The sequence below is a fragment of the Oryx dammah genome, unplaced genomic scaffold (assembly GCF_014754425.2).
Source record: "Oryx dammah isolate SB20612 unplaced genomic scaffold, SCBI_Odam_1.1 HiC_scaffold_23, whole genome shotgun sequence".
In the NCBI taxonomy this organism is placed as follows: Eukaryota; Metazoa; Chordata; class Mammalia; order Artiodactyla; family Bovidae; genus Oryx; species Oryx dammah.
Window position 1 is genome coordinate 39,919,402 of NW_024070207.1, and position 25,044 is coordinate 39,944,445.

General features: G+C 39.8%; 1 protein-coding gene across 4 annotated transcripts in view; it reads left to right on the forward strand.

Annotated features, from left to right (window-relative positions):
- Window positions 1–25,044, forward strand: part of LOC120882285 (integrator complex subunit 6-like) — a 56,271-nt gene that overhangs the window by 3,283 nt on the left and 27,944 nt on the right. For all 4 annotated transcript variants that reach the window (XM_040266217.1, XM_040266219.1, XM_040266218.1 and 1 more), the window contains exons 3-6: window positions 21,148–21,297; window positions 22,093–22,182; window positions 22,426–22,609; window positions 22,891–23,019. In XM_040266217.1, the coding sequence (XP_040122151.1) occupies window positions 21,148–21,297; window positions 22,093–22,182; window positions 22,426–22,609; window positions 22,891–23,019 (553 nt within the window). The remainder of the gene's footprint in view (window positions 1–21,147; window positions 21,298–22,092; window positions 22,183–22,425; window positions 22,610–22,890; window positions 23,020–25,044) is intronic.

Consider the following 25,044-nt stretch of genomic DNA (forward strand, 5'->3'; position numbering starts at 1 on the left):
TAATCTAATCTTTCACTTGCTGATAGCTGGGAGCCGTAAATGTCTGTTTTCTGTCACACCAATTATCAAATAGGTCTTTTTGACTGTCAGCAGGCGTCTTAGTTTCTACTTAAAACTTCACTCTTCCCTAGGAGTCTGAGGTCCTTTTAGCAAAGTGATGTTAGATGAGATTTTATTTGTAACTCATTCTTCTGCAGAATAACGTGCAGTGTATTTTTGGGTTTCTCTACAGTTGGAGGGCTTTATCTCTTGTCAAAGAAACTGCTTACTTATTTCTCAGGTCTTGATTATGTCCAACTGTAAACATTGCAAAACTGATTTTTTTCCTAGTAGAAGATTCAATTTTATTGGTGGTGTAACAGGCATGAGTTGTGCATTTGGTTGGAAGGTTTATTCCCTAACAGGCGTGGAACTATTCCCAGTATATCCACTTACAAGCTCTGACAATAAATCTTGTTGTGAAAAGTTACTGTGACTGGAATTCTTCACTAAAGTGTACTGTTAAGCATATGAATATAGTATTTCACTCAAGACTTCCTAGCTTCTTACTGCATAGCTCTTTTAAAATTAGTCATACCTGTTACTTGCAGTCAGCTTGGCATGGGTGGAAGTAAGTTTGATTTGGGGAACCATATAAAAGGCATATGAAATGCAAGTATTTTGTGCTACATCTGTTTCAAGTGTTGCTTTGTAGACACATTTTATACATAGAGTCACAAGTGTTAACACGACATTTATACAATGCTATCTCTAGTGTACACAGCTAGGTTGAAGCTGTTTAATATTTTAAAATTTCCAGTGTATCCTTATAAGACTAATACATGGTTTTAAGAAGTGGGATGGGTTTCTTTTCTCTTTTTTTGGTATAATAGTTCTTAATAGTTTTGGCTGAGGTTCTGCTGTCTTGTATGTTTTGTTTTGCTATGAGTCATAATTTCCTTTTATTCAGTGAGTAGCAGAGGTAAGCTTGTCACTACTACTAAGTCTGAGCAAATTGAGGGCATCAAGAAGAAAGTGAGCCATGAGACTGGAGTAGATAATAAGTATTGAACATAGTTTGATGTTTGAAGCTACTTTCTTAAAGTGATTTCTTTTTATTAAAGGCAATACTGTTTTTTAAACATAAAACGGAGTCATTTTTCTAGAAATAGCTGAAACACATGTGTACATCGCAGACAGAAGTGGTTTTTTTTTAATATAAATAGGGAGAGATGTTTCAAAGAAATATCCCAAGTCTGTAATTTGAAACAGAAAGCATTTGTAAAAGTAAAAATTTCCCTTGAGTGTTGCTTTTTCACATCCTATAGCCAGCCTTGCTTACTGATATCTGTGTGCCTCTGTCAACATGTATCAGCAAAACGCAGCATTTTGGCTTACAGATTTAGGAAGTGAACCTGTGCTTTTTAAAGTGATCTTTATTGCAAACATTTAGTGGTATTTTTAACTAAGGCTTAACTTTTTCATATGCCCATGAGTATCTTTTGTGGACCTAATTTGGAAAAGGAGTGACTTTTAGGGGAGCCTTTCACTGTGGTTGGAAGCTAAGGAAGTGCTTTTGGGTGAAGCAGCAGTAACATAGCCTGTGAGAACAACCAGAGGCAATTGCATCGAAAACTCAAAATGCTACAAAGGTGGTGCATCTACTTTTATGATTTCTTCCCTGACCATGTTTCCTTTTCACCTTCCTCACTAGCCATTTGAAGCATTATTTTGAAATTGAAAAAGGGGAAAAAATCAACAAAATGAAAAGACAACCTGCTGAATGGGAGAAGATCTTTGCAAATTATGTATCTGATAAGATGTTACTATCTAAAACATTACAAGAACTCACATAGCTCAATAGCAGAAAAAAACCTAAACAATCTGATTTTTAAAATGGGCAGAAGATCTGAATAGACAGTTTTTCAAAGAAGATATACAGATGGACAGAGGGCTCATGAAAAGATGCTCACCATCACTAATCATCAGGGAAATGCAAATAAAACCACAATACGATATCACCTCAGGCCTGTTAGAGTAGCTCTTATCAAAAAGACAACAAATAACAAGTGTTGGAAAGGATTTGGAGAAAAGGGAGGAGGGAATGTAAATTTGTGCAGCCACTGTGGAAAGCTGTATGGAGGTTCCTCAAAAGATTAAAGCTAGAAGTAACATATGAGCCAGCCACTCTACTTCTGGGTATTTATCTGAAGAAAATGAAAACATTAACTTGAAAAGATATATGCACCCCCATGTTCATTGCAGTTTATTTACAATAACCAAGAAATGGAAATAACCTAAGTGTTCATTGATGTGTGAATGAAGAAAATGTAGTAGATACATACAATGGAATATTATTCAGCCATAAAAAAAGAAGGAAATCTTGCTATTTGTGACAACATGAATGAACCTTGAGGACATTATGTCAAGTGAAATAAGTCAGACAGAGACAAATACTATATGATCTCGCTTAAATGTGGAATTGAAAACAAAACAAAAAAAGAACAAGCTCATAGATACAGAGAACAGATTGGTGGTTGTGAGAGGTGGAAGGTTGGAAGGTGGGCAAAGTTGGTGAAGGATGTCAAAATGTACAAACCTCCAGGTATGAAAAAGTCATGAGATGTAATGTACAGTATGCTGATGATAGTTAATAATATTGTATATTTGAAAGTTGCTAAGAAAGTAAATCTTAAAAGTTCATAAGAAAAAAATGTTGTAACTTTGTGTGGCAATGAGTATTAACTAGATCTATTGTGGTGATCATTTTGCACTATATACAAATATCAAATTATGTTGAAAACCTTAAATGAATACAGTTTTATATATCAATTACACATACATACCTAAAAAGGGAATGCTTCCAGATTTTTATCCAGCCTATAAATTAAACATATTTTACTAGAAGGAATTTTAGGAATGGAGTACTCTGACTGATAGCATTTTTTCTTTATATAAGAGTAAAAGATGGAGGAATTAGAACTTTTGGTCAGTCAGTTTAGTCGCTCAGTTGTGTCCAACTCTTTGCGACCCCATGGACTGCAGTACACCAGGCCTCCCTGTCCATCACCAATTCCCAGAGTTTACTCAAACTCATGTCCATTGAGTTGGTGATGCCATCCAACTGCCTCATCCTCTGTCGTCCCCTTCTCCTCCTGCCTTCAGTCTTTCCCAGCATCAGGGTCTTTTCCAATGAGTCAGTTCTTTGCATCGGGTGGCCAAAGTATTGGAGCTTCAGCATCAGTCCTTCCAATGAATATTCAGGACTGATTTCCTTTAGGGTGGACTGGTTGGATCTCCTTGCAGTCCAAGGGACTCTCAAGAGTCTTCTCCAACATCACAGTTCAAAAGCATCAATTCTTTGGTGCTCAGCTTTCTTTATAGTCCAACTCACATCCATACATGACTGCTGGAAAAACCATAGCCTTAACTGGACAGACCTTTGTCGTCAAAGTAATGTCTCTGCTTTTCAACATGCTGTCTAGGTTGGTCATAACTTTTCTTCCAAGGAGCAAGCATCTTTTAATTTCATGGCTGCAGTCAGCATCTGCAGTGATTTTGGAGCCCCCCAAAATAAAGTCTGACACTGTTTTCACTGTTTCCCCATCTATTTCCCATGAAGTGATGGGACCAGATGCCATGATCTTCGTTTTCTGAATGTTGAGCTTTAAGCCAACTTTTTTACTCTCCTCTTTCACTTTCATCAAGAGGTTCTTTAGTTCTTTGTTTTCTGCCATTAGAACTTTAATGAAAGCTTATACAGAGAACCCTCTACCAGTCATGTGTATACCACTATATTTACGTGCACTTTTGTTTGTTGTTTAGTTTTGCAGTGAAAAAATATTCCTTGTTTTAAAGAAGAGAGAGAAAAGTGGGGAAGTTTTGTGGAAGACTAACTCTGTGGTCAAGGGAATTAACACTGCTATTTTCAGGTTAGGTACAAGCTGGAAAATGACTGTGGAATGCTCAGAAAATTATGGAGTCCTGTCTTTTCTGTATTCTAAACCTCTCTTGTGCCCATTCATTCTTTTTTTCAAGTTTCTATTTTATTAATTTTAATTTTATTTCTTTATTTTTGACTGTGCTGGGTCTTAGTTGCTGTGTGCAGGCTCCCTCTGGTTGTGGTGAGCAGGGGCTACTCTCTAGTCATGGTGCATCGGTTTCTCATTGCAGTGGCTTCTCTTGTTGCAGCTCACAGGCTCTAGGTGAACAGGCTCAGTAGTTATGGCGTGGACTTAGTTGCTCTGTGGCATGTGGGATCTTTCTGGACCAGGGATCAAACTTGTGTCCCTGCATTAGTAGGTGGATTCTTAACCACTGGACCACCAGGGAAGTCCCTATCCATTCATTCTTATTTGCTCCTCTCTTGTTTCAACTTTCAACAGTCTTCACCTGGACCATTGTGGCAGCAGCCACTCACTTGGTCTCCCTACTTCTGGTCTTGCTCACCTCTGATTCTTCACCCTCATTGCCACTAGATTGCTCATTCATAAAATAAAGTAAAATAAAAACTCATTCCCACACTAAAAATTCTTCACTGACTCCCCATTATATTTCAGAATGAAATCCCTGCTCCTTAGTTTGGCTTTGCCCACAGTGTCTTCTCACGCTTTTTTCCTGGACTTCAGGCTCCAACCACAATAAAAACTTGACCATCTTCTTCAGACTCAATATGCCTCTTGCTTCTGTATCATTGCTTATGTGGTTCTCTCTGCTTGATTACCCGGGTTCAATCCCTGGGTTGGGAAGATCCCCTGGAGAAGGAAATGGCAATCCACTCCAGTACTGGTGCCTGGAAAATCCCATGGACAGAGGAGCCTGGTAGGCTACAGTCCATGGGGTTGCAAAGAGTCGGAAACGGCTGAGCGACTTCACTTTCACTTCACTTCTGCTTGATTAGCCTGACATGCCTCAATTCTTCATTCTACACTGTCAAAAGTCATCCTGCTCCTCTGCCCACCCCTACTGCAAACAGTGTAACAACTTCCACTATGATCCCTTAACCGTCTGTCCAGAAGATGCTGCTTGCTTCTTGCAATCACTTCCTCCCCTGAAGGTAGCCACTGGTCTAACTTTTACCACTATTGTGGTGATATGACCAAAATAGTGTTTCTGGAAGAGAAGTCTGACATTGGACTGCTACTACAGCAATCTAGGCTTTTATAAACCATATGTTCAATGAGCACCCTCTGTGGACTATACTATACTATACTTGGAGCCTAAGGTGATTCCAAGAAAAACTTGGCCCAAGGGGAGATTGGAATAGTAAAAATATAGTCTTAATCCTCAGGGTCTTGAGAATAGTCACTGGAAGAAGGTGACTGGAAAATGTGGAGTAAGGTATGGGGGGTGTCAACAACAGTGGATTCTTAACCAGCAGATTGGAGGTGAGGGAGGGAAGATTGACAAGACACAGTGTTAATTCAGTTTATCCAGTCAAGATTGCAACTAGCTGAGATTGGATGCAAAAGGGCTTTGAAACCTCCAAGCTAGAGTTTGTACATTTCTCCTGAAAGGAAGAGCTATGAGGTGGATTTGAAGACAAATAGGGTAAGGATTCGGAGAAGGAAATGGCAACCCACTCCAGTGTTCTTGCCTGGAGAATCCCAGGGACAGGGGAGCCTGGTGGGCTGCCGTCTATGGGGTCGCACAGAGTCGGACACAACTGAAGCAACTTAGCAGCAGCAGCAGCAAGGTAAGGATTGTGTGCTTGTTTGATGATGAAGCAGAAGCCTGTGTTGAGATGGGCTGTGGAGAGGGGAGGATGAAAGGTGGGAGAGATTTAAAATATGTAGTTGAAGTTGCCCCATTTTGCATGAATGCTAGTCACTTGAGAGCTTTTGACTTTGAGGTTGGGATGGGGGGTAGGAGGGACTGCGGAAGGACAGGGCACCATATGGAAAGGGCACATATGTCCTTTACATTTTGCCTTTGCTTCAGGAAGACAACTGCTCCGAATACAGGGTTCTCACTGTCACAGAGTGTTCCAAAATGACAGCTCTTCCACATTTCAGGAACAAATGTGCTTTCTAGAGAAGGGCAGGATTGAAGGACGCTCTGTATGTGGGGAAGAGAGGACGGGGATGAAGAAGGGAACCAATTGGTTTAATTTAAGTACTTAAATGAGAAAGTCTTTGTAAACGTGTCTTTCAGCACCCTTTTACCAAGAGTGTAGATGAGAGATCCAGGCAGTCACTTTGTGTGCCTATTGGAAGCTTGGAACACACTATCTCCTGGATACAGTGTTCTAAATGGTGATTAGGTTCCCAGATCTTCCTCCCCAGGAAAGCCTATTTAACCCTTAATGCCACTTATCCATTGAACTATTGTGTTTGCTATTGTTTCTACTGGGAAATGGAGTTGGGATTCCAAGGTGCTTTGTTTAAAACACATCCTTTCCCCCCTTCTTCCTCATAGTTCCAGGTGGACTAGTGGTCCCAGAGAGGGGTGGGAACACTGTTAGAGCTCCAGCAATGAGGGTGAAGAGCTGAGGTGGCAGTGAGGGCAGGTCTGACTCTTCAGATATAACAGTCATTCACGTTAGATTGGTTGTATTTGCACCATTCAGGACAGCATCCCCTAGCCACATGTGGTTATTCAGCACTTGAATAGGTGGCTAGTTGGAATCAAGATGTTCTGTAAGTGTAAACTAAACGTGAGATTTTGAAGATTTAGTACCAAAAGTGTATAAAATATATCATTAAGAATTTTTATATTGACTACAAACTTAAACAATATTTTTGATGTACTTTGTTAAATTAAATATTTATCTCACTTGTATTTTTTAAATGTGGCTCCATATGTGGGTTACCCTATATTATTTTAGATAGCACTGTTGGTCTTTATTTTTTCTTCATATATTTATGACAGTCATGTCCTAGAAATTGTTTCTGAATGAGGATCCTCTCTCTCAAAGTTCTGTTTTAAATGAGCACTTCCATAATGGAGTCATTTGTGCATGAAAGGTTATCATACAGTTCAGAGTTGATGGGTTGATAACCCTTGGCCCTGGGGCAAAAGTATGAAAGCATCCCATTCTTGTTTGTATTGAAAGCCAGTTTGGTTGCTTCAACTTTTGGATGTAGTTGGTGATCCAACTGGTTGTGTTAGAAGTTTTTTTTCCTGGGCTAAGTACAAAAGAATATATATGTGAACTCCTAATATGACTATAGTAATTTAGAATTCTGTTTGTAATATGTGCTCACCAGTGGCACGAAATGTTCCATGCTTCTAGTGTTATTAGAAATATGTAACATATCCCTTACTAGATTTACATAGCTACTTGGCCCAAGAATTCCCAAGAACAGTATTCATCAAGAAAAAGAGGATAAAGGATAAATTCTTTAGCTTGGCATAGTGTAAAACCTAAGAAACAAAGAAGGGTTTGTATCAATGCTCTTGTTGAAGGCTTTCTTGAGGTTCCCTAGCAAAGCTCTTGTCTTGTATCATGGGAAGTCATCAGTAGCATTAAAAGGAGGGGGGTTGTCAAGTGAAGCCAATGGAGGGTTCCCATAATTATTACTTTCTCTAAGCTCAGTATTCCTAAGGTGGTTATAGGAGTGACAATGTTATTTTTTGTTACTGTAATGGGTCCCATTTAAGGAATAAATACCAGTATCTAATTCTGAGCCTGAGTGAGAGTACAGATATGCTAGTGAATAACATGTATATTGGAGGAGGGCATGGCAACCCACTCCAGTATTCTTGCCTGGAGAATTCCATGAACAGAGGAGCCTGGTGGGCTACAGTCCATGGAGTTGCAAAGCGTCAAACACAACTGAGCGACTAACACACAACATGTATATGATGTGGAGCCATTTTATAGCCCTAGTTATAAATCCTCCTGAAACCTATCTTATAGTCAAAGATGTTATCTGACTTTTACAGATATAACTTGACTTATATCTACTTCCGTAATAATGAACAATAATATAATAGCTTTCTAATAATAGCTGTTGACATTTATTGAGTAATGCTGATGTACAGGGCAATGTGCCAATGAATGTACAGTGCTTATTTCATTTATCTTCCCAACTAACCTAAATCACAGGTACTACTAATCCCACTTAGCAGATAAGGAAACTGGGGCCCAGAGAGGTTAACTAATGTGGTTGAATGGTAACTTAGGTCTTTGTGTATTCCAGAGTCTTAAGTAGTGAGCCACTTCACTTTTTATCAATTATGGTAGGATATTCCTTTTAGTAACTTCTCAGTGATATTTTCTAATTGTGGGATATGTCCTAGAATCATGTATTTTAGACAGAATTATCATGCTATTGTTTATAATTGTTTTTGATAACAATGTGTGATATTGGGTTGGCCAAAAAAATAGTTCAGGTTTTTCTGTAACATTGTATGGAAACCTGAACAAACCTTTTGGCCAGCCCGATATTAGAGCAGGTACTTGATGAATGAAAATTATTACTGCTAGTATTACCATTTTGACTATTTCTCTGACTCTATGTAGGTGAATATCATGGTACATTTTTTGGTAAAACTCTTTGGTCTTTGATTATGTCCCCACAGAGGGAAAGATATGGAGTTGTTGGGACTGTCAGTTGATGGAGCTTGAGATAGTTGGGAGTAGAGGTTGAGGACTGGGGCCTAGGCTGAGTAGGCCCTGTAGGAAGAATGATAGGCTTGAAAAAGCAACAGGGTGGTCTTTGGCTATTTAGTGGTCTCCAGAAACTGATATGTCATCTTCACTCTGTCAGTCTCCTGAAAATGTTTTTCTTGTAGGAGAACAAAAGACAGCCGATGTACTACACAGTAGCCATTTAGTTGCCTTTAATCCACAACCTGCGGAGAGGCAGCAGTGGTTTTGTAAAAAGCCTGAATGCACCCTACTGCCTTCACAGAGTTTTATCTATCAGTCATTGCCTCCTCTCCTGGTTCACTCCTCATTTCAGCCAGATCTCCCATTCTCTTCAAGCCACTCCTCTGCCGTAGCCAGATAGCTTTATCCCCCTGCTGCTTAGTTAGGTTGATAAGAGGTGAATTTCAGAAGACTGGAGGTGCTACCCAACTAAGCCACTGGGGTCTTAACAAGAGAAAAGTTATACCAAGACGTTTGTAGTGATGTGCCAGATGTTCATAGAAAAAATAGAGTTCTGTATCTTAAACTATATGTCTGATAAATTGTACTTGCTCTTTTGTTAGTTACATCCTGCTCTGTAAGACACACAGTTCAGTAAACTTAGTACTAAGTACTCTGGACTTGGATGTTATTGAACAGAAGACTCAAAACATTTATTTGTGCAATTAAGGAGTAGTACTATTGAGGGAAGTAAAATATAGTTTATTAAGGCCTTCGGATTTATTGTGTGTGTGCTCAGTTCCCCAGTTGTGTCTGACTCTTTGTGGCCCAGTGGACTGTAGACCACTAGGTTCCTCTGTCCATGAGATTTCCCAGGCAAGAATACTGGAGTAGGTTTCCATTTCCTTTTTCAGGGGATCTTGCTGACCCAGGGATCAAACCCATGTCTCCTGTGTCCCCTGCATTGGTAGGGGGATTCTTTACCACTGAGTCACCTGGGAAGCCCACTATGTAGCTACTTGGGCTAATTTACTAATGTTTATTCTTTTTGTCCTTGCCTATACTTAAAACTGTTAATGCTCCTTCCTTCCAGAAACTTATCACCTTCTCCATTCTGTTTTTCCACCCCTCTTTTCTTTCTGATAAGTGTGTCCCTATCTGCAAAATTCTTTCCCTTGGTGAATGTATTCTACATCAATCATGGTTTCAAATATCCCTTTTACTCTCTGTCTTTAGCTTCTCACCCGAGCATCTCTAACTCATGATGGGACATCTCCACTTGCTGCTGCTGCTGCTGCAAAGTCACTCCAGTCATGTCCGACTCTGTGCGACCCCATAGACGGCAGCTCACCAGGCTCCCCCATCCCTGGGATTCTCTAGGCAAGAATACTGGAGTGGGTTGCCATTTCCTTCTCCAATGCATGAAAGTGAAAAGTGAAAGTGAAGTCACTCAGTCGTGTCCGACTCTTAGCGACCCCATGGACTGCAGCCTACCAGGCTCCTCCATCCATGGGATTTTCCAGGCAAGAGTACTGGAGTGGGGTGCCATTGCCTTCTCCAATCTCCACTTGACTATCTTTTAATTTTAATTTTTTTATTTTTTGGCCATGCTGCAGCCATGTGGGATCTTAGTTCCCCGACCAGGGACTGAACGTGTACCTCCTGCATTGGCAGTGCAGAGTCTTCACCACTGGACCACTAGGGAAGTCTCTGCCTATCTTTCCATCAGCTCATAGCATGTCAAACAGATCTCCTATGGCTCTAAAACTATCCTGTCTTCTCTATTCCCCATCTTTTAGTCACCCAGGATTGCAAGCTGGGCATTATTCACCTTTGATCCTGCCCTTCCATCTTCTAAGGCCCATGCCTTTGAAATATCCTTTATATATGTTCCTTCAACTCAATTTCTGGTGCCATCACTTCAGTCCAGGTCCTGACTTCTATGCTTTGGCCTGTAACAACCTTCTTCTGGAATATCCCAGTGAGTTCAGTTCAGACGCTCAGCCATGTCTGACTCTTTGTGACCCCATGGACTGCAGCACGCCAGGCTTCTCTGTCCATCACCAACTCCAGGAACTTGCTCAAACTCACATCCATCGAGTCGGTGATGCCATCCAACCATCTCATCCTTTGTTGTCCCCTTCTCCTCCTGCCTTCAATCTTTCCCAGTAGTGGAGTCTCCCAAGTGGCTCCCAAATTCCTTCTCTACCCACACCAAGTGCTAACTTTCCAAAAAAGCTGATTTCATGCTATCACTCCCCTGCTCACAACCCTTCAGAGACTCCCCAGTGCCTATGGAATCAAGCCAAAATTGCTCCGTCTGCCATTCTGAGCTCTCTAGGGCCTGGTCCATGTATCTGTATAAACGTGTTTCCCCTCATTCCCTCACAGGAGACCTGCCCTGCAGCCAGACCTCTCTTTCTACCACCTGAGTTTGTGTCTCCATTCCTGATGCCAACTCTTAGACCATCAGTTAACCAAAGGGAGAAGAGATAGAGAGCCAGAGGAGCCAGAGGCCCAGGGGAGGAGAGAAAATGCACTGAAAGCATGCCAGTTAAGGGTGTGACTTGAGGAGAAGGAGGATGTGACAGAAGATGCTTTAAATGCTGTTGAAATGATGAGAATTTGCAGTAGGAAGGGGGAGAGAGCTGGATTACTAAAAGGTTAGATGTTAACACATCTAAACCAAGATGTTTAGATGTAAATTGGCCTCCAGTTGCCAGGAAGCCCTGCTGTTTAATCAGAAGCCCCACACAACTAGACATTGAATAATGGGATTCTTCCAGTGTTCTTGCCTGGAGAACTCCAGGGACTGGGGAGCCTGGTAGGCTGCTGTCTATGGGGTCACAAAGAGTTGGACACGACTGAAGTGACTTAGCAGCAGCAGGGAGAATAGCCTTTTAATACAGCCACGACATTGGAAAGTTGGGGGTCCTTCCTGTTGTACGTCTTGTAGAAGAACATGCATGATGTTTGGAGCCCCAGTGCTCCATTTTTCTTCAAAGCTGAAATGTGTTTAGACATTGTAAATTCCATTTCATTAGTGAAGCTGTATGTTAGCAGTTTATTTCAAGTCTTTCTAGGTACTTTCATAAAAATTAGATTTGAAAAAGTGGTCACAGGATAGCCTGTCAGATCACACCATCCACAGTCAAGTAAGTCTGGCAAGTCATGTCTCTTTGGACTGGGAGGTAGACCAGGATTCTTTAGCCACAGTCTGCTACTGATTAGATTCATGACCCAAGACAAGTCACTTAACCTTTTAAGGTGTCAGTTTTCTTATCTGTAAAATGAAGGGATTAGACTAGATTATTTCCACCATTCCTTCTGAAAAAGTCCAGTATAACTGAAAGGCAGGAAGTGGAATAATTCAGGCTGGGAAGTCAGGGTGATTTCAAACTTGCTTCAAAATTTTAGAAAACAGTTTCTGTAAGTGGTTAATGTGCTGTATCACATATCTACTGGTTAGATCAGTCACTCCAACTTATTGGTAAATGTCACTTCATTTTATTGGAGTCATTTCTGTTTGCTGCCAAACAATTTAAAGTTCAAGACAGATTCCTAGCCATGGTTACCTCTAAAGAGTGGAACTGACAGTTTGGTGAAGAGATAGACTAACTTTGTATTTCTGTTGGGATTTTTAACGATGAATGTGTGTTACTTTTATCATGTGAAAAACAGTTTATAAAATTTTTTGAGAGAATTTTAAATAAAGAATTAGTCTGGAGGAAAGAGATGCCATAAGATCTTTAGAAAGTAAGGAATGACCATTCTGCTCTCTCCTTTCTGTAATGTTTGGGTGGCTTAATCTCATTCCTGTCCCTGTGTATTTTTTTCCAAGGCCACTTTTGTTGATTTTTATCTTGTGTGTGTGTTCATAAAAATGGCTCCTATCAGAACCCCAAATCTAAACAGTTGAACTTGAGCCTTGTACTATAGCATTTTTTTTGTTTGGTTGGGTTTTTTCTTTTTTTAAAATAATGGCTATTGGTCAATAGTTACAGTTGAAGTGGACAGGGAGTGAAAGAGGAAACTTAATATTTATATCTGACCCCATTTGGTAAATTCTTTGCAACTCTATGGCATTTTTCTTTCAGTAGCACTTCAATTGCTTCTTGGACAGAGGAAAAACTTTGCTTTCTACATGTTAGCATCCTCTGGTGGAGATCAAATTTCTTTTGATCTTATGCTTTCTCTGAGAGGTGTGCTACTTTATAATTTTATTTTAATTCTCTGGGGGTAAGAATTGAAAAGTAATACATGAATTTTGCAAATATTTTAGGCTAATCCCTATGATTGTTAATCCACCAAAAAACCCTCAAACTAGGTATCTTAAAGAGACCAGTGACACAAAAATGGTAAACTTTGTTAGGATGAAATCATGTCTTTGCCTGGTTTACTTAAAAATTTGTGGTTATGAGAGTCTTTAACCATCTGCTGAAAAAAAAAAAATCCAGCAGGCCACAGTCTGTCAAATAAATTTCTGCAACATACTAGGAAATCAGTTTCTAAGAACTTCTTTAAAAAGTAGAAGACTCAAGTAAGCCAGATTTCTTTTACATGGTCTTGGCTGGTAGTATTTCCTGAAGCTTTTGGATGAAAATTCATGGACTGAACCACAGAATGATAGTATTCAGAGTTCTCTGGGAGAAAACTGATGTAATCAAATAAAATGGACTTCGGGCATTTTACCAAGTTCAAGACACTAAGGAGTGCCCCTAGGGAAACGTTGACAAAAAGGAATCCAAGAAAACTGGATATTCTTAAAACAAGTAATTTTACAACAGAAAGCTGTATTGGTACACATAAAACACAGAATAATAGAATGCCTCCTTTGAACCTAGAAGTGTATCAGTACCTTGAATCAAGTGAGAAAACCACACTCACACAAAAAAGTAAAATCAGACCAAATTACTAGAGTATTAAGGGGGAAAATTGTATTAGATAGGGTCTGAAAATAGAATGCAAAATAGAGAGTTTTTCAAAGTTGATACAAGAAGGAAGAAAATCCTAAAATGATAGTGTCTTCCTAATGTGTATTTCACAAGTTTAACAACCTTCTTTATAGGTGTGCTAGCTGTAAACACAATTTTAAAAGACATTTGAGCATATTAAAGTGATTTCAGCTGTTACATGTTCTGTTTACCTAAGAGGGTAAGTAAACCTCTTATATGTATCAGAATTGGAGTCCATTTTAGTTGCAAGAAGATAATTCTCAAAGTTGAAGACTTTTAACTTGCACAAATATTCCATATAAGGCTAAGGGCAAAGACCAAGGGGAAAGTCATATGTCTTCTCAGGAGACAGAGTTGATTAGAAAAGCAGGGCTTCTTATTTTTCATGTCATCCTGTCCCACTGATCAGTTTACCAACACAAGAACAGTTTGTGATGACAAAGATGATAGAATGGTAAATTGGAGAAGAAGGTTAGGTTGGTTGAAAAGATACTGTTGAAGTTGATTTATTCAAATTGTCTGGGATGTTGCAGAACAAGTTTTTCCCAAACTATGGAGAGCAGATGGAAAAAGGAAAACAGTTTATCTTTCAAGGAGAGAAATGATGGCCCTGCTAAATTTAGACTCTTTGGCCTTAACTTGCAACATCTGGGAAAATACTCCAATCAGTTCATCATCTCGTTTGTAACCACCTAGAAGAAGAGCTCAAAGTTCAGGATAGTCTTCTGTATGGGTTTATGAAGGGCGTATATAACTAGACTGATTTCATTTCCTTTCATTAAGGTTTAAAAGTCTTGTCAAAGAGAAGGAAACATGCATTTTCTCTCGAATCCAGTGAGGCTTTTTCTTCATTGTGATGCACTTGCTAACCAGCCAGGAAGCCTTGGACTGAACTGAACCGCTCTTCAGGGCAGGGTCCAAATAGGCTTTTGGGTGCATGTGCCCAAATGGGCTTGCACAGTGGGCTCAGCACCCAGGCAGAGGGACAGGGCACGTGATGCTCCTTCAGGGACAGAGAACCTGGCTTGTGACAATCTGTAATATACAAGGATTCTTTTTGCTATTTGAAAAGATTCACTGCCATTCATTCCCTTTCAGAAGCTGTCACCCTAGAGAATTTTAGCTATTTAACTTTTTAAATTTATAAATATTCCATTTGTAAGGTTTTTTAGGGGCCATTTCTCCTGTGGAAAGTTAGATGCAGCTGCCCTAAAAAAATGTTTTTCAGTTACCTTGGATGGAGAAACCAAAAACACATTCATTAAATCTTCACTATATACTAAATCTAACACGATCATTTATAATTTGGAAAAGGATTACAGGTGACCTTTAGAGATAGAACAAGGGTTTATAGAACACGCTCTAACACCACTCTCACATCCCCTTCAAGAACAGTTCATCTGTTCTTTGTCTCTTTTTCTTGTTTATACTTCCTGGCAAGATTTCCTTGGAGGAAAGGGGGTCTTCATTTTAAAAAATAAAAATAAAACAAGCATCAGTGAATCAGAGAAATGGTCCTGCTGAAATGGGATGGAGTTCAGAAAGGACAAGTGTTAGGATACTGAGGTTTGGAGGAGCCATTAAATAACATCCCTACCTTTCCCTCCTCCATTGAAACCAATGGAGAAATAAGGCAGACACAGGAACCAGCCAGTGTTCTAAATAACAGCCTTATTCCTGATAAAACCTATACTGGAGGTTGTAGCCTAGATGTGTGTTCATGAAAAGCTTCCACATAGTTCACATGTGTTGACAGACCTCCACTAAGGTCTGTTGTAGGGGCAGAACCTACCCTTTAAACACCATAACGTCAGAGGACAGACCAGATAAGAAGATGGAAATCGGGGTGCAGAGGGTAATAGAAAATATTTCTTTTAGGCTTTACCTTTCTGAGGAAATAAATACAAACTCTTTCCTTTCTGTGCTGATATTAGTGGGGAGTAAACAACTAGTGGGATAGTCTGTAGAGCTTTGAGTAGAGCCCAAGTCACTGATAGACTAAAAGGCCCATGCTATTTCTGCTGATATTCAAATATGTCTTTAGTTGGCTATACACATTTAAACCAGGCCTGAATTAGCATTTTTATTAAGATATGAGGCATTTTTCTTTCTGTAAGTCAGATTTTTTTTAACAAGGTCACTAGTAGAGAGTGACTGGGGGCTATTTTATTTATTTATTTATTTTTGGCTGTGGTCTGCAGTGTATGGGATCTTAACTTCCTGACCAGGGATCGAACCCATGCCCCCTGCATTGGGAGCACAGAGTCTTAACCACTGGACCATCAGGGAAGTCCCTGTAAGTCAAACTTATATAAAGGATGAATACAAGGTATGGAATAATAGAATATAAAGGCTGAAAAGGATCTTAGAATTGGTTTTCAATATTTTCATTGCTTAAATGAGGAAACAGCTCCAGTAAGGGGTAAACAGTTTACTCTGGACCACTTGTTTTGCTAGTTAATTATGGTCAGGATTGGACCAGGGTCTTCCAAATGCCAATTCACTGCTCCCCACACCCAACTGTTCTGCATTCTGGCATCAGGGAAAGTAGGCTTAAATGAAATTTGGAAATTCTATTAAACTTATGAACGTTTAAGCTAGTATAACAAGACATGTCTATGGGTTGAATATATGGAACATGTAGAGGAATCTCTAGTGTAATGGTTTACATTGGTGGGTTTACAGTTAGGCTGTGCTGTGTGTTGTGCTGTGCTTAGTCACTCAGTCATGTCCAACGCTTTGGGACCCCGTGGACTGTGGCCCACCAGGCTCCTCTGTCCATGGAATTCTCCAGGCAAGAATACTAGAATGGGTTGCCATTCCCTTCTCCAGGGGATCTCCCCAACCCAGGGATCAAACCCAGGTCTCCCACATTGCAGGTGTATTCTTTACCATCTGAGCCACTAGGGAAGCCCACAGTTAGACTACCTGGGTTCAAATCCTGGCTGTGTCATTTACTAGTTGTTTTGACCCAGACAAGATGCTTATCCTCTCTGAGCCTCAGTGTGCTCATCTATTAAGTGGGAAATAATAATAGTACCCACTTCGTAAGGTGGTTATGAGGCTCAGATGAGAAGGATACATACAAAATATTCTGTTTAGCATAAGCGAGTTCCTGACACATAGGCACTGATAAATATTGCCTGTGATTATTATTTATTGTCATATCATTATCCTCATTTTACTTCTGGGGGACTTTAAAAACTTGATCTGTGAAGATAGCAAAGTCTTAGTTTAGAATTCCCCCCACTCCAGCTTACTCCTTTTTCCTAAACATCTATTCTTCAGTTCTCTCATAAGTTTTATAATCATCTTTTACTCTGCCTCCTTTAGGCCTATTGTCTGTCTGTCACCAAGTCCTGTCTTGGTGGTTCAAATGTTTCTCAATTAACCTCTTTCTCTTAATTTCTGTCCTAATTCAGACCCTGATTCCCTCAGACCTGGATGCCTATTCAAACCTCCTAGCTTCTTTTTCCTAGCTACAGCTTCTTCTTCTTCAGTCTATCCTATAATTCACTGCCAGACTGACCTTCCTGAGATGCTGTTTGATCCTGTCTCCCCCTGCCTTGGAATCTGTAATGAGTCTATTTTCCGCCAATGCAAGGCCAAGTTCTCCTGCCTGACCTTCAGCTCCCTCTAGATCCTCTCTACCCAATAGGTATTTAATGCCAGCCATCCACAGCAGTTCAGATTTTCTAGTAGCCACGTTAAAAAGTAACCTCTAGTCAGACTGGCCATGTTTCAAGTTCTCAGTGGTCCTGTGTGGCTGAATAGTGCAACTCCAGACTGTGCCTCTCTGACTGTCCCTACTCCCCAAACAAGACATACCCACATCTTACTTCCTCCTGGTTTATGAAAACAAAATAGGGATGGTAATACCATCCTTATTTTATAGGATTGTCTTAGGCAAATGTGAAGTGTGAAAGTGCTTTGTAAGCTGTAAAGCTCCATAAAAAATATGAAAATTATTGTCAAAAGTAAAGGCTTTACTGTGGGAGATTGGATACATGTATATGTACATGTACATGTATGGCTGAGTCTCTTTGCTGTCCACCTGAAACTATCACAACATTGGTAATCAGCTATACTCCAATATAAAATAAGAAATTATAAAAAAGAAAGGTTTTACTGACATAAAAGTAGGATATCTTTGGAGTAATTTGAAATAAAAGACTTTATTAAGAACAACGAGCTGTCCTAAATTCATTTATGAAAAAATCAACTACAAGCAGTGACTGAAGAATATAAACATCTACTTTCTCCCACTGGCTCTAAATAATTATCTTTTGGGAAGAATTTTTCACATTAATAAGACTCTCCAGATATTTAAATTCCTCTTTAAGCCTTTTTTCCCCTTCAGCATTCTGAGGACTGGATTTAGGGGCATTAATTCTTCTCTAGAAGAAACTAAACTGCTACCAGGAAGTTTATTGTTTTGGGTAGTAAATATAGTCCATACACTTTTAGTACTGAGATAGGCCTAGCATTCAAATCTCATGTATTATCTAATTCATTGCAAAGGATTGGAATTGGCCTAAAAATTGAATGCCAGTGATTCAGGTGTAGAAACAATTTGTAAAACGTTTTCAACTCATATGATAAAGGAAATTTTAACGAGCAATTGTTCTGACAGGTGGATTAGTGACAATTTGTACACAATATTTGAAACACTGATGAGTTATAGGGTGCTTGCTTAGATGGTACTCAAACCTTATCCCAACCGTTTACCAGATTAAATAGTTCACTATTTTTTCTTTAGTTGTGCCTTGAATTATCTGGTGCCTCTCAGGAATTCAACACTCACTGCAGATAGAACTAAGATTGCAGTGTAGAAGTTAGATTGCTAAATGAAGTCATTCTGGAAAAAAAAAAGTCTATAAAGTGGCTTCTGGGTGAAAGACCCCACCATTCACAGGTTTGCCCAAGCCAGAAAACTCAGCCTAATGTATGACTCTTTTTATCCCTCATGCATCCCCCTAATTAGCTACTAAATCCTTCTGACTCCACCCACCTCTGAAATACTTCTTTAATCTGCAGCCTCCTCTCCATCTCCACTGCCCTCCCTCAGGCTTTCATCACATTTCTTGTAGGTTATTGCAACATTCCCCAAACCAGTTTCCCTACCTCAAGCGTCAGCTTCCCCTCCACCCCACAATTTATTCTCTAACTCCCAAGAGAATGATCTTGCTAAAATACAGATATGATCATGCCACTCCCCTAATAAAAACTTCAAGTCATTCTTAGGGCCGACAGATAAAATCCAAAGTACTGAGCACAATGTACAAAGCACATTACAGTCAGAGCCCAGCTTATCAGCTTTGCCTCCCACCGTGTACCCAGAGCGATGATAATCAAATTACTTGTGGCTCCCCAGGAAGCCCTAGCCTTTTATAAACTCTTCCTTTGGACTGCCCTCTCCACTCCTCACATCAGCATAGGGATCCCGTGATCTTCTTTTCCTGCCATTGTGTGTGTGTGTTAGTCGCTCAGTCATGTCCAACGCTTTGGGACCCCATGGACTGTAGCCCACCAGGCTCCTTTGTCCATGGGATTCTCCAGGCAAGACTACTGGAGTGGGTTGCCATTTCCTTCTCCAAGTCTCCTGCCATTAGACTTCTTCAAATGCCCAATCTTCTGTGACAGGCTTTCCTAACTCCCTGGTTATTTGTTCTTTCCGTCCCCATAACTGCATTTCTTATTCCTTTGCTGCTTGAGCTCATCAAGGGCTAATTCCTCTCAATATCTCCAACATGTAGCATTCTGCCTAGCATAGCATAGTTGGTCCATAAAAATTGGTTGGATAAATAAAGGAAAGAATTGATACTATCCCTCTCCCCCACCCCCAGCTGTAGACCTTCTCTTCTACTTCAAAGAATAAGTTTTTAATTCAGTGTGATTTATAATCATCTGATATTTCTAAGTATTTGATGAGGACAGTTGAAATAATAATCCTTGCTTTTAAGTAAACTGATGATATTCCTTGGGCCAAAGGAATACATGGAAAGATTTTACCTTTAGATGCTTTGACTTATAGTGTATGTTAGGAAACACACATACAATGCACATTTTTAACTTCACAGAATCCAGACTGTTGGGCAGGAAAGGATCTTAAATAAGGATCACCTTCACTTTGAATGGTTATGAAGATTGGGTACTGTTCAAACCTAGGGGACACCATTCTCATTTGAATGGCTCTCCAGGGCTGTAACATACACAGCCTCACACAGTATCCCTGTTTATCTAAATCTCTTCATTTTCAGATAATGAAGTGTAGGTCCTAAGAGCCAACAAAGTTGCTCAAGGTTATGCAGATACTTCATAGCAGGGTACAGGTAATCTCTTCTGCCTCTCAGTCATTCTGACCCAGATTGCTTTAGAAGGCTATAAAACTAGAAAAGATAATGTTTGCTCTAGTTGTATGGATAATGGTCTTTAGCTAAATATGAAACTTCAATCATTTCATTTAGTTTTGCATTATTTGCTCTGGCTTTCCACCTCCAGCTGTACTGATCTGGTGGGCATGACTTCAGCTTTCAGCATATTACACGACTGCCCTTAGGGCAGTTACCCTTTGTCCCACCAGGTTGCCAAGCTGTGCTGCCTGCCCTCTACCTTGCTGGTCTACTCCGTTGTGACTTGTTAGCTGCCATCTTCTTTTTGCTTCTCTTCTTGGCATTTCATGCTGCTTTGTTTTTATAGCCGCATTGCTGACCAGTCAATGTGGTCCTTTCCTTCTATTCTACAAACCGTTCAACCACAGCATATTGGCTGTTGACCTTGAGTTTTTGGTTCTTTGCTACTGTTCGTACCAGCTAGGGGTGCCTAGGCTATGCTGCTTCTTTGCCAAATGTTTTTGTTTCTTTTCTTTCTCCCTTACTCTAGATTTGGGGCTTTCTGAATGCTTAAAGATGCCAGACAGGTTGTCTCCAGATACTTGTGACTCCATTCCTATAATTCTCCTTATACTTTCGTTTAAAGTGAAAGTATTGTTTGGGAAGAATTATCTTGGTTAGAAAAGCTCAAGTAGGTCAGATGCTCATAATAGTTGATAGTCTGTATCAAGGATGATCCATTAAAAAAAAATAATTCCTTCCTCTCCCCCTTATTCCTTGTTCAAACTCAGTGTCAAACTAAAGTAAATACTGTGGTGTTTTGGTAGGTTTGATTGAGCCTGAATAGAAAACTAGTAGACTTCTTGAGCCAAAGCCCACCAGCTGTAATGGACTGAATTCACTGTTTGCATCTTTGCTCTTGATCATTAAGGGTGGCAGATCTTTCTCAAACTGGTTGCTTGCTTTAGTTCCACTTGATCAGTCAATATATAGAATATAATATACTTAATGAACTATTGGGCTTCCTCAATGGCTCAGTGGGTAAGGAATCTGCCTGCAATGCAGGAGATGTGGGTTTGGTCCCTGGGTTGTGAAGATCCCCTGGAGAAGGAAATGGCAACCCACTCCAGTATTTTTGCCTGGAGAATTCTATGGACTGAGGAGCCTGGGGACCTACAGTCCATGGGATTGCAAAGAGTCAGACAACTGAGCAACTAAGCACACACATGCACACAAGAAATTATTGATTTGTTAGAGGTTTGATACTTGTTATTTAGTGGTTGTTTGCATTTTATATATTGTTCATTGTGTAATTGGGAATTTTTTGTAAATGTTTGGTTTTCAGGCTGGTTGGAAGGAAAATCACGCAACATTCATGAGTGAACTAAAAAATCTTCAGGCTTCTGGACTGACTACTCTTGGTCAGGCTCTAAGATCCTCATTTGATTTGTTAAATCTCAATAGATTAATATCTGGAATAGACAATTATGGACAGGTAAAAAATTCTTTGAGTGAGTATAGCTAATTTATTTTGGTGACTTGGGGTAAGAATTTAAAATTGGGCATGGCAACCAAGTTTTCTGCTCCTTTTCATAACATCCAAAAGGAGGTCCATGTGTAGTTTAAATATATACTTTAACAAAAATCCTTTAGGTAGAGTCTTTTATGTGCTTTGATCATAAAATAGTTAAAATTGCCTACCCATCAGATCATCAGTTATAATGGGATGCATAAATTGTCGAAAAATATTGGAACAAGACAGTTGAAGAGAAACTTTAAGAGTCCTTAAGTCCCTCATCCCTCCCAAGTCAATGAAAAAGCTCTATCATAAGAGGAAGGCAGAATAGCATTTGCTGCAGCGATCATTGCACTTTTCTACTGTAAAAACTGCTCACAGTAACCAGAGTCACCGTCTAGGTTACAAATATAAGTCACTTATATCCCCCTTTCTGTGCCAAGATTCTGAATGGAATCATGGGTGTGGATGATGCTGCCACTGTAATGTCTTTAATATCTTTCATGGTTACCTAGAAAGCAGAGGGTGGGGGGATTTGGATGTTATAGTTTGAGAGGTTCCTGAATTATAAGAATTCCTCAGTTTATTCTGAATGTTACCTCTGCAGAAATTGTTATTTTGATCCTCACCCTCTTCACTCCCTAATCTTTTCCTTCTTATTTATCCAGGCAAATTTTATCGTACACTTGAGAGATCATAGGCAAGATAAATGTAAAAATTGAAATACAGTTTTATTACTTTACATAGCTCTAATACTTTTTAAATGTATTTTAGGGACGAAATCCATTTTTTTTAGAACCATCTATTTTAATTACCATCACAGATGGAAACAAGTTAACGAGTACTTCTGGTGTTCAAGAAGAGGTGAGATTTCATTTTTTTTAAAATTTCGTTTAAATGGCAGAGAACATGCAGCTATTTCTGCACGTGGGAGGCATACATTCCCAGTTAAAAATAAATTTAATCAAACGTTCCATCTTGGGAATCCTTGAAAGATTGCCTCATTTTATTGACAACATCAAAGAAAAGTGAACCCTTTAACTCTTGAATTGTCTTCATTTTTGTATGAGTTGTTATGATGAAACTTTTCCAATTTTGCCTTATCAGCTTCATCTGCCTTTGAATTCTCCTCTGCCTGGAAGTGAACTAACTAAAGAACCTTTTCGTTGGGATCAAAGGTTGTTTGCTCTGGTGTTGCGTTTGCCTGGATCGGCTTCTACTGAACCAGAGCAGATAGGGAGTGTACCAACTGATGAATCTGCCATCACACAGATGTGTGAAGTCACAGGAGGTACTGGCGGATATCTACTATTTCTAAAGGGAAGAATTCAGGGCAGCAGAGTACCCCTTTCCGTAAATGCCATATCCTAGCTTTACTTTTTTCCCTTCTGTATCTTTTAACTCTGCTGCTTAAGTTCATCATTAGTGTGAGGTTTGCTCCCAGTGTGAGCTTCCCTGGTGGCTCATAGTTTTGATTATTTTGAGTTGTATTTTAGGATTTCAAATGCTTATATTTTTAAGTAGTATTTTATTTGATCAACCTTGTACTATTTGTTTTTCCTTCTGGTTTAGGTCGCTCCTACTGTGTTAGAACACAAAGAATGTTGAATCAATGTTTAGAATCTTTAGTTCAAAAAGTTCAGAGTGGTGTAGTTATTAACTTTGAAAAAACAGGACCAGATCCACTTCCTATTGGAGAAGGTACAGTAGATCACCTTTTTTTCTTTTAACTTTAAAATGTTACATAGGAGAGCAATCTGAGACTCAGAAAACATTGAACTAATCGCAAAAGATACTGTCTTCACTAGCCACCCACATTCAAGTGGTTACAGACATCCATCCAAACAACTGCCATTCATCCGTTGCCTGTGGCTACCTTTCTAGCATTAATTCAATGTCAATTCTTCCTCAGAACATTCTTCCCTTTCCCTGCCCATTTTATATTTCTGGTCCTAGTGTTAGGATGACACTGAATTCTTCACTTCTCTAGTCATGAAATAGCTGGAGATTCACGACAGAGTGCCACTTAACCAGCCATCTGGTTTTGGTCTTATGAGCACCAATGTGTCAAACTATCTTGATGAAATCCATATTTGTTACCACACATCAGCAAGAGGTTGTGAATGTTTAGCCAGGACCTGCTAGTATTCTATAAGATCCTACACCAGTATTTTCCTGGCCACTGTTCTTTTTTGGGGGAGGGGGTAAGTCGGAGAGGGCTCCACGTGGCTTGTCTTAACCACTGAACTGCAAGGGAAGTCCCTCTTGGCCATTTATTAACTGCAGAACCTTTTGTCTTCAAATGAGATTTTATAGAAACTTCAACATCTCAAAATATGAAAGCAGATACTTTTGTATTGGGAAAGGGAATCATACCCCATTGCATGGCTCCCTCAGAGCTCTGGGCTTCCCTGGTGGCTCAGACAGTAAAGCAGCTGCCTGCAATGTGGGAGACCTGGGTTCGATCCCTGGGTTGGGAAGATCCCCTGGAGAAGGAAATGGCACCCCACTCCAGTACTCTTGCCTGGAAAATTCCATGGACTGAGAAGCCTGGTAGGCTACAGTCCATGGGGTCACAAAGAGTTGGACACGACTGAGCAACTTCACCCAGAGCTATGCTCTAGGCCATCGCTTGTCTTCATTCCTGTTGGTTCATGCACAGCATACATACCCGTGTGTACCTAGACTCCATCATCACCACAGTGCTTGTCTGATCTGATTCATACATTTTAATTGTTGTGGCCACAATTAGTGGTAGCTGCCCGGAGAAGCAAAGGGGTAAGTGCAAAGGGGCAGAAAGACACCTTTCTTGCTGAGGCAGTGGATCCTATGCTTCCTGAATTTTTTGCTTTTTAGTCTCTAAAACCCTTTAAGAAGCTAGTGGAAAAATAGAGACCCCTCTCTCCAGAAAAATGTACATGGACAACACATGCACACATAATTTTGTATTTCATTTCAGGGGTTCTTGGACTCCAATTAAAAAATACCTACTGTAGACAGAGATAATGGACTTGTGGACACAGGGTGGGAAGGGGAGGGTGGGATGAAGTGAGAGAGTGGCACTGCCATATATACACTACCATGCATGGAATACATAGCTAAGGGGAAGCTGCTGCAGAGCAGAGGGAGCTCAGCTCAGTGCTCCGTGATGACCTAGAAGGGCGGGCTGGGGTCGGGGGTGGGAGAGAGGTTCAAGAGGGAGGGAATAGGTGTATACTTATGGCTGATTCACGTTGTTGTACAGTAGAAACAAATACAGCATTGTAAAGCGATTATCCTCCAATTAAAATACAAGTTTTAAAAAACATATGTAGAGATGGCCTAGGACTTCTATGACTAAATTTATAGAACTCTACCAAGAGAAACAAAAAAGTCTATATTAAACAGAGATGTACCATGTGCTTGACTGGGAAGAATGGATAGTGTGAAGGTATCACTTCTCAAATAAATATAAGTATATATATATTTCATGTACTTTGATCTAAAAAATTTTAACAGGATTTTGGGGAAACATAAAAGATGACTTTAAAGTCCATTCAGAAATAAAATAATAAATGTTAAATACCTTAAGAAACACCTGCTGTAGAAGACTGAGGCCTCACAGCTTATTTCAAAGTAATTAATTGTAAAGGAAGGACATGTTGTATTGGTAATGATAGACCCCTCAAGTCCATAATTTTGTGTTCATTACCTTCCCATGAACTGGGAACTTTCCTACTGAAAACC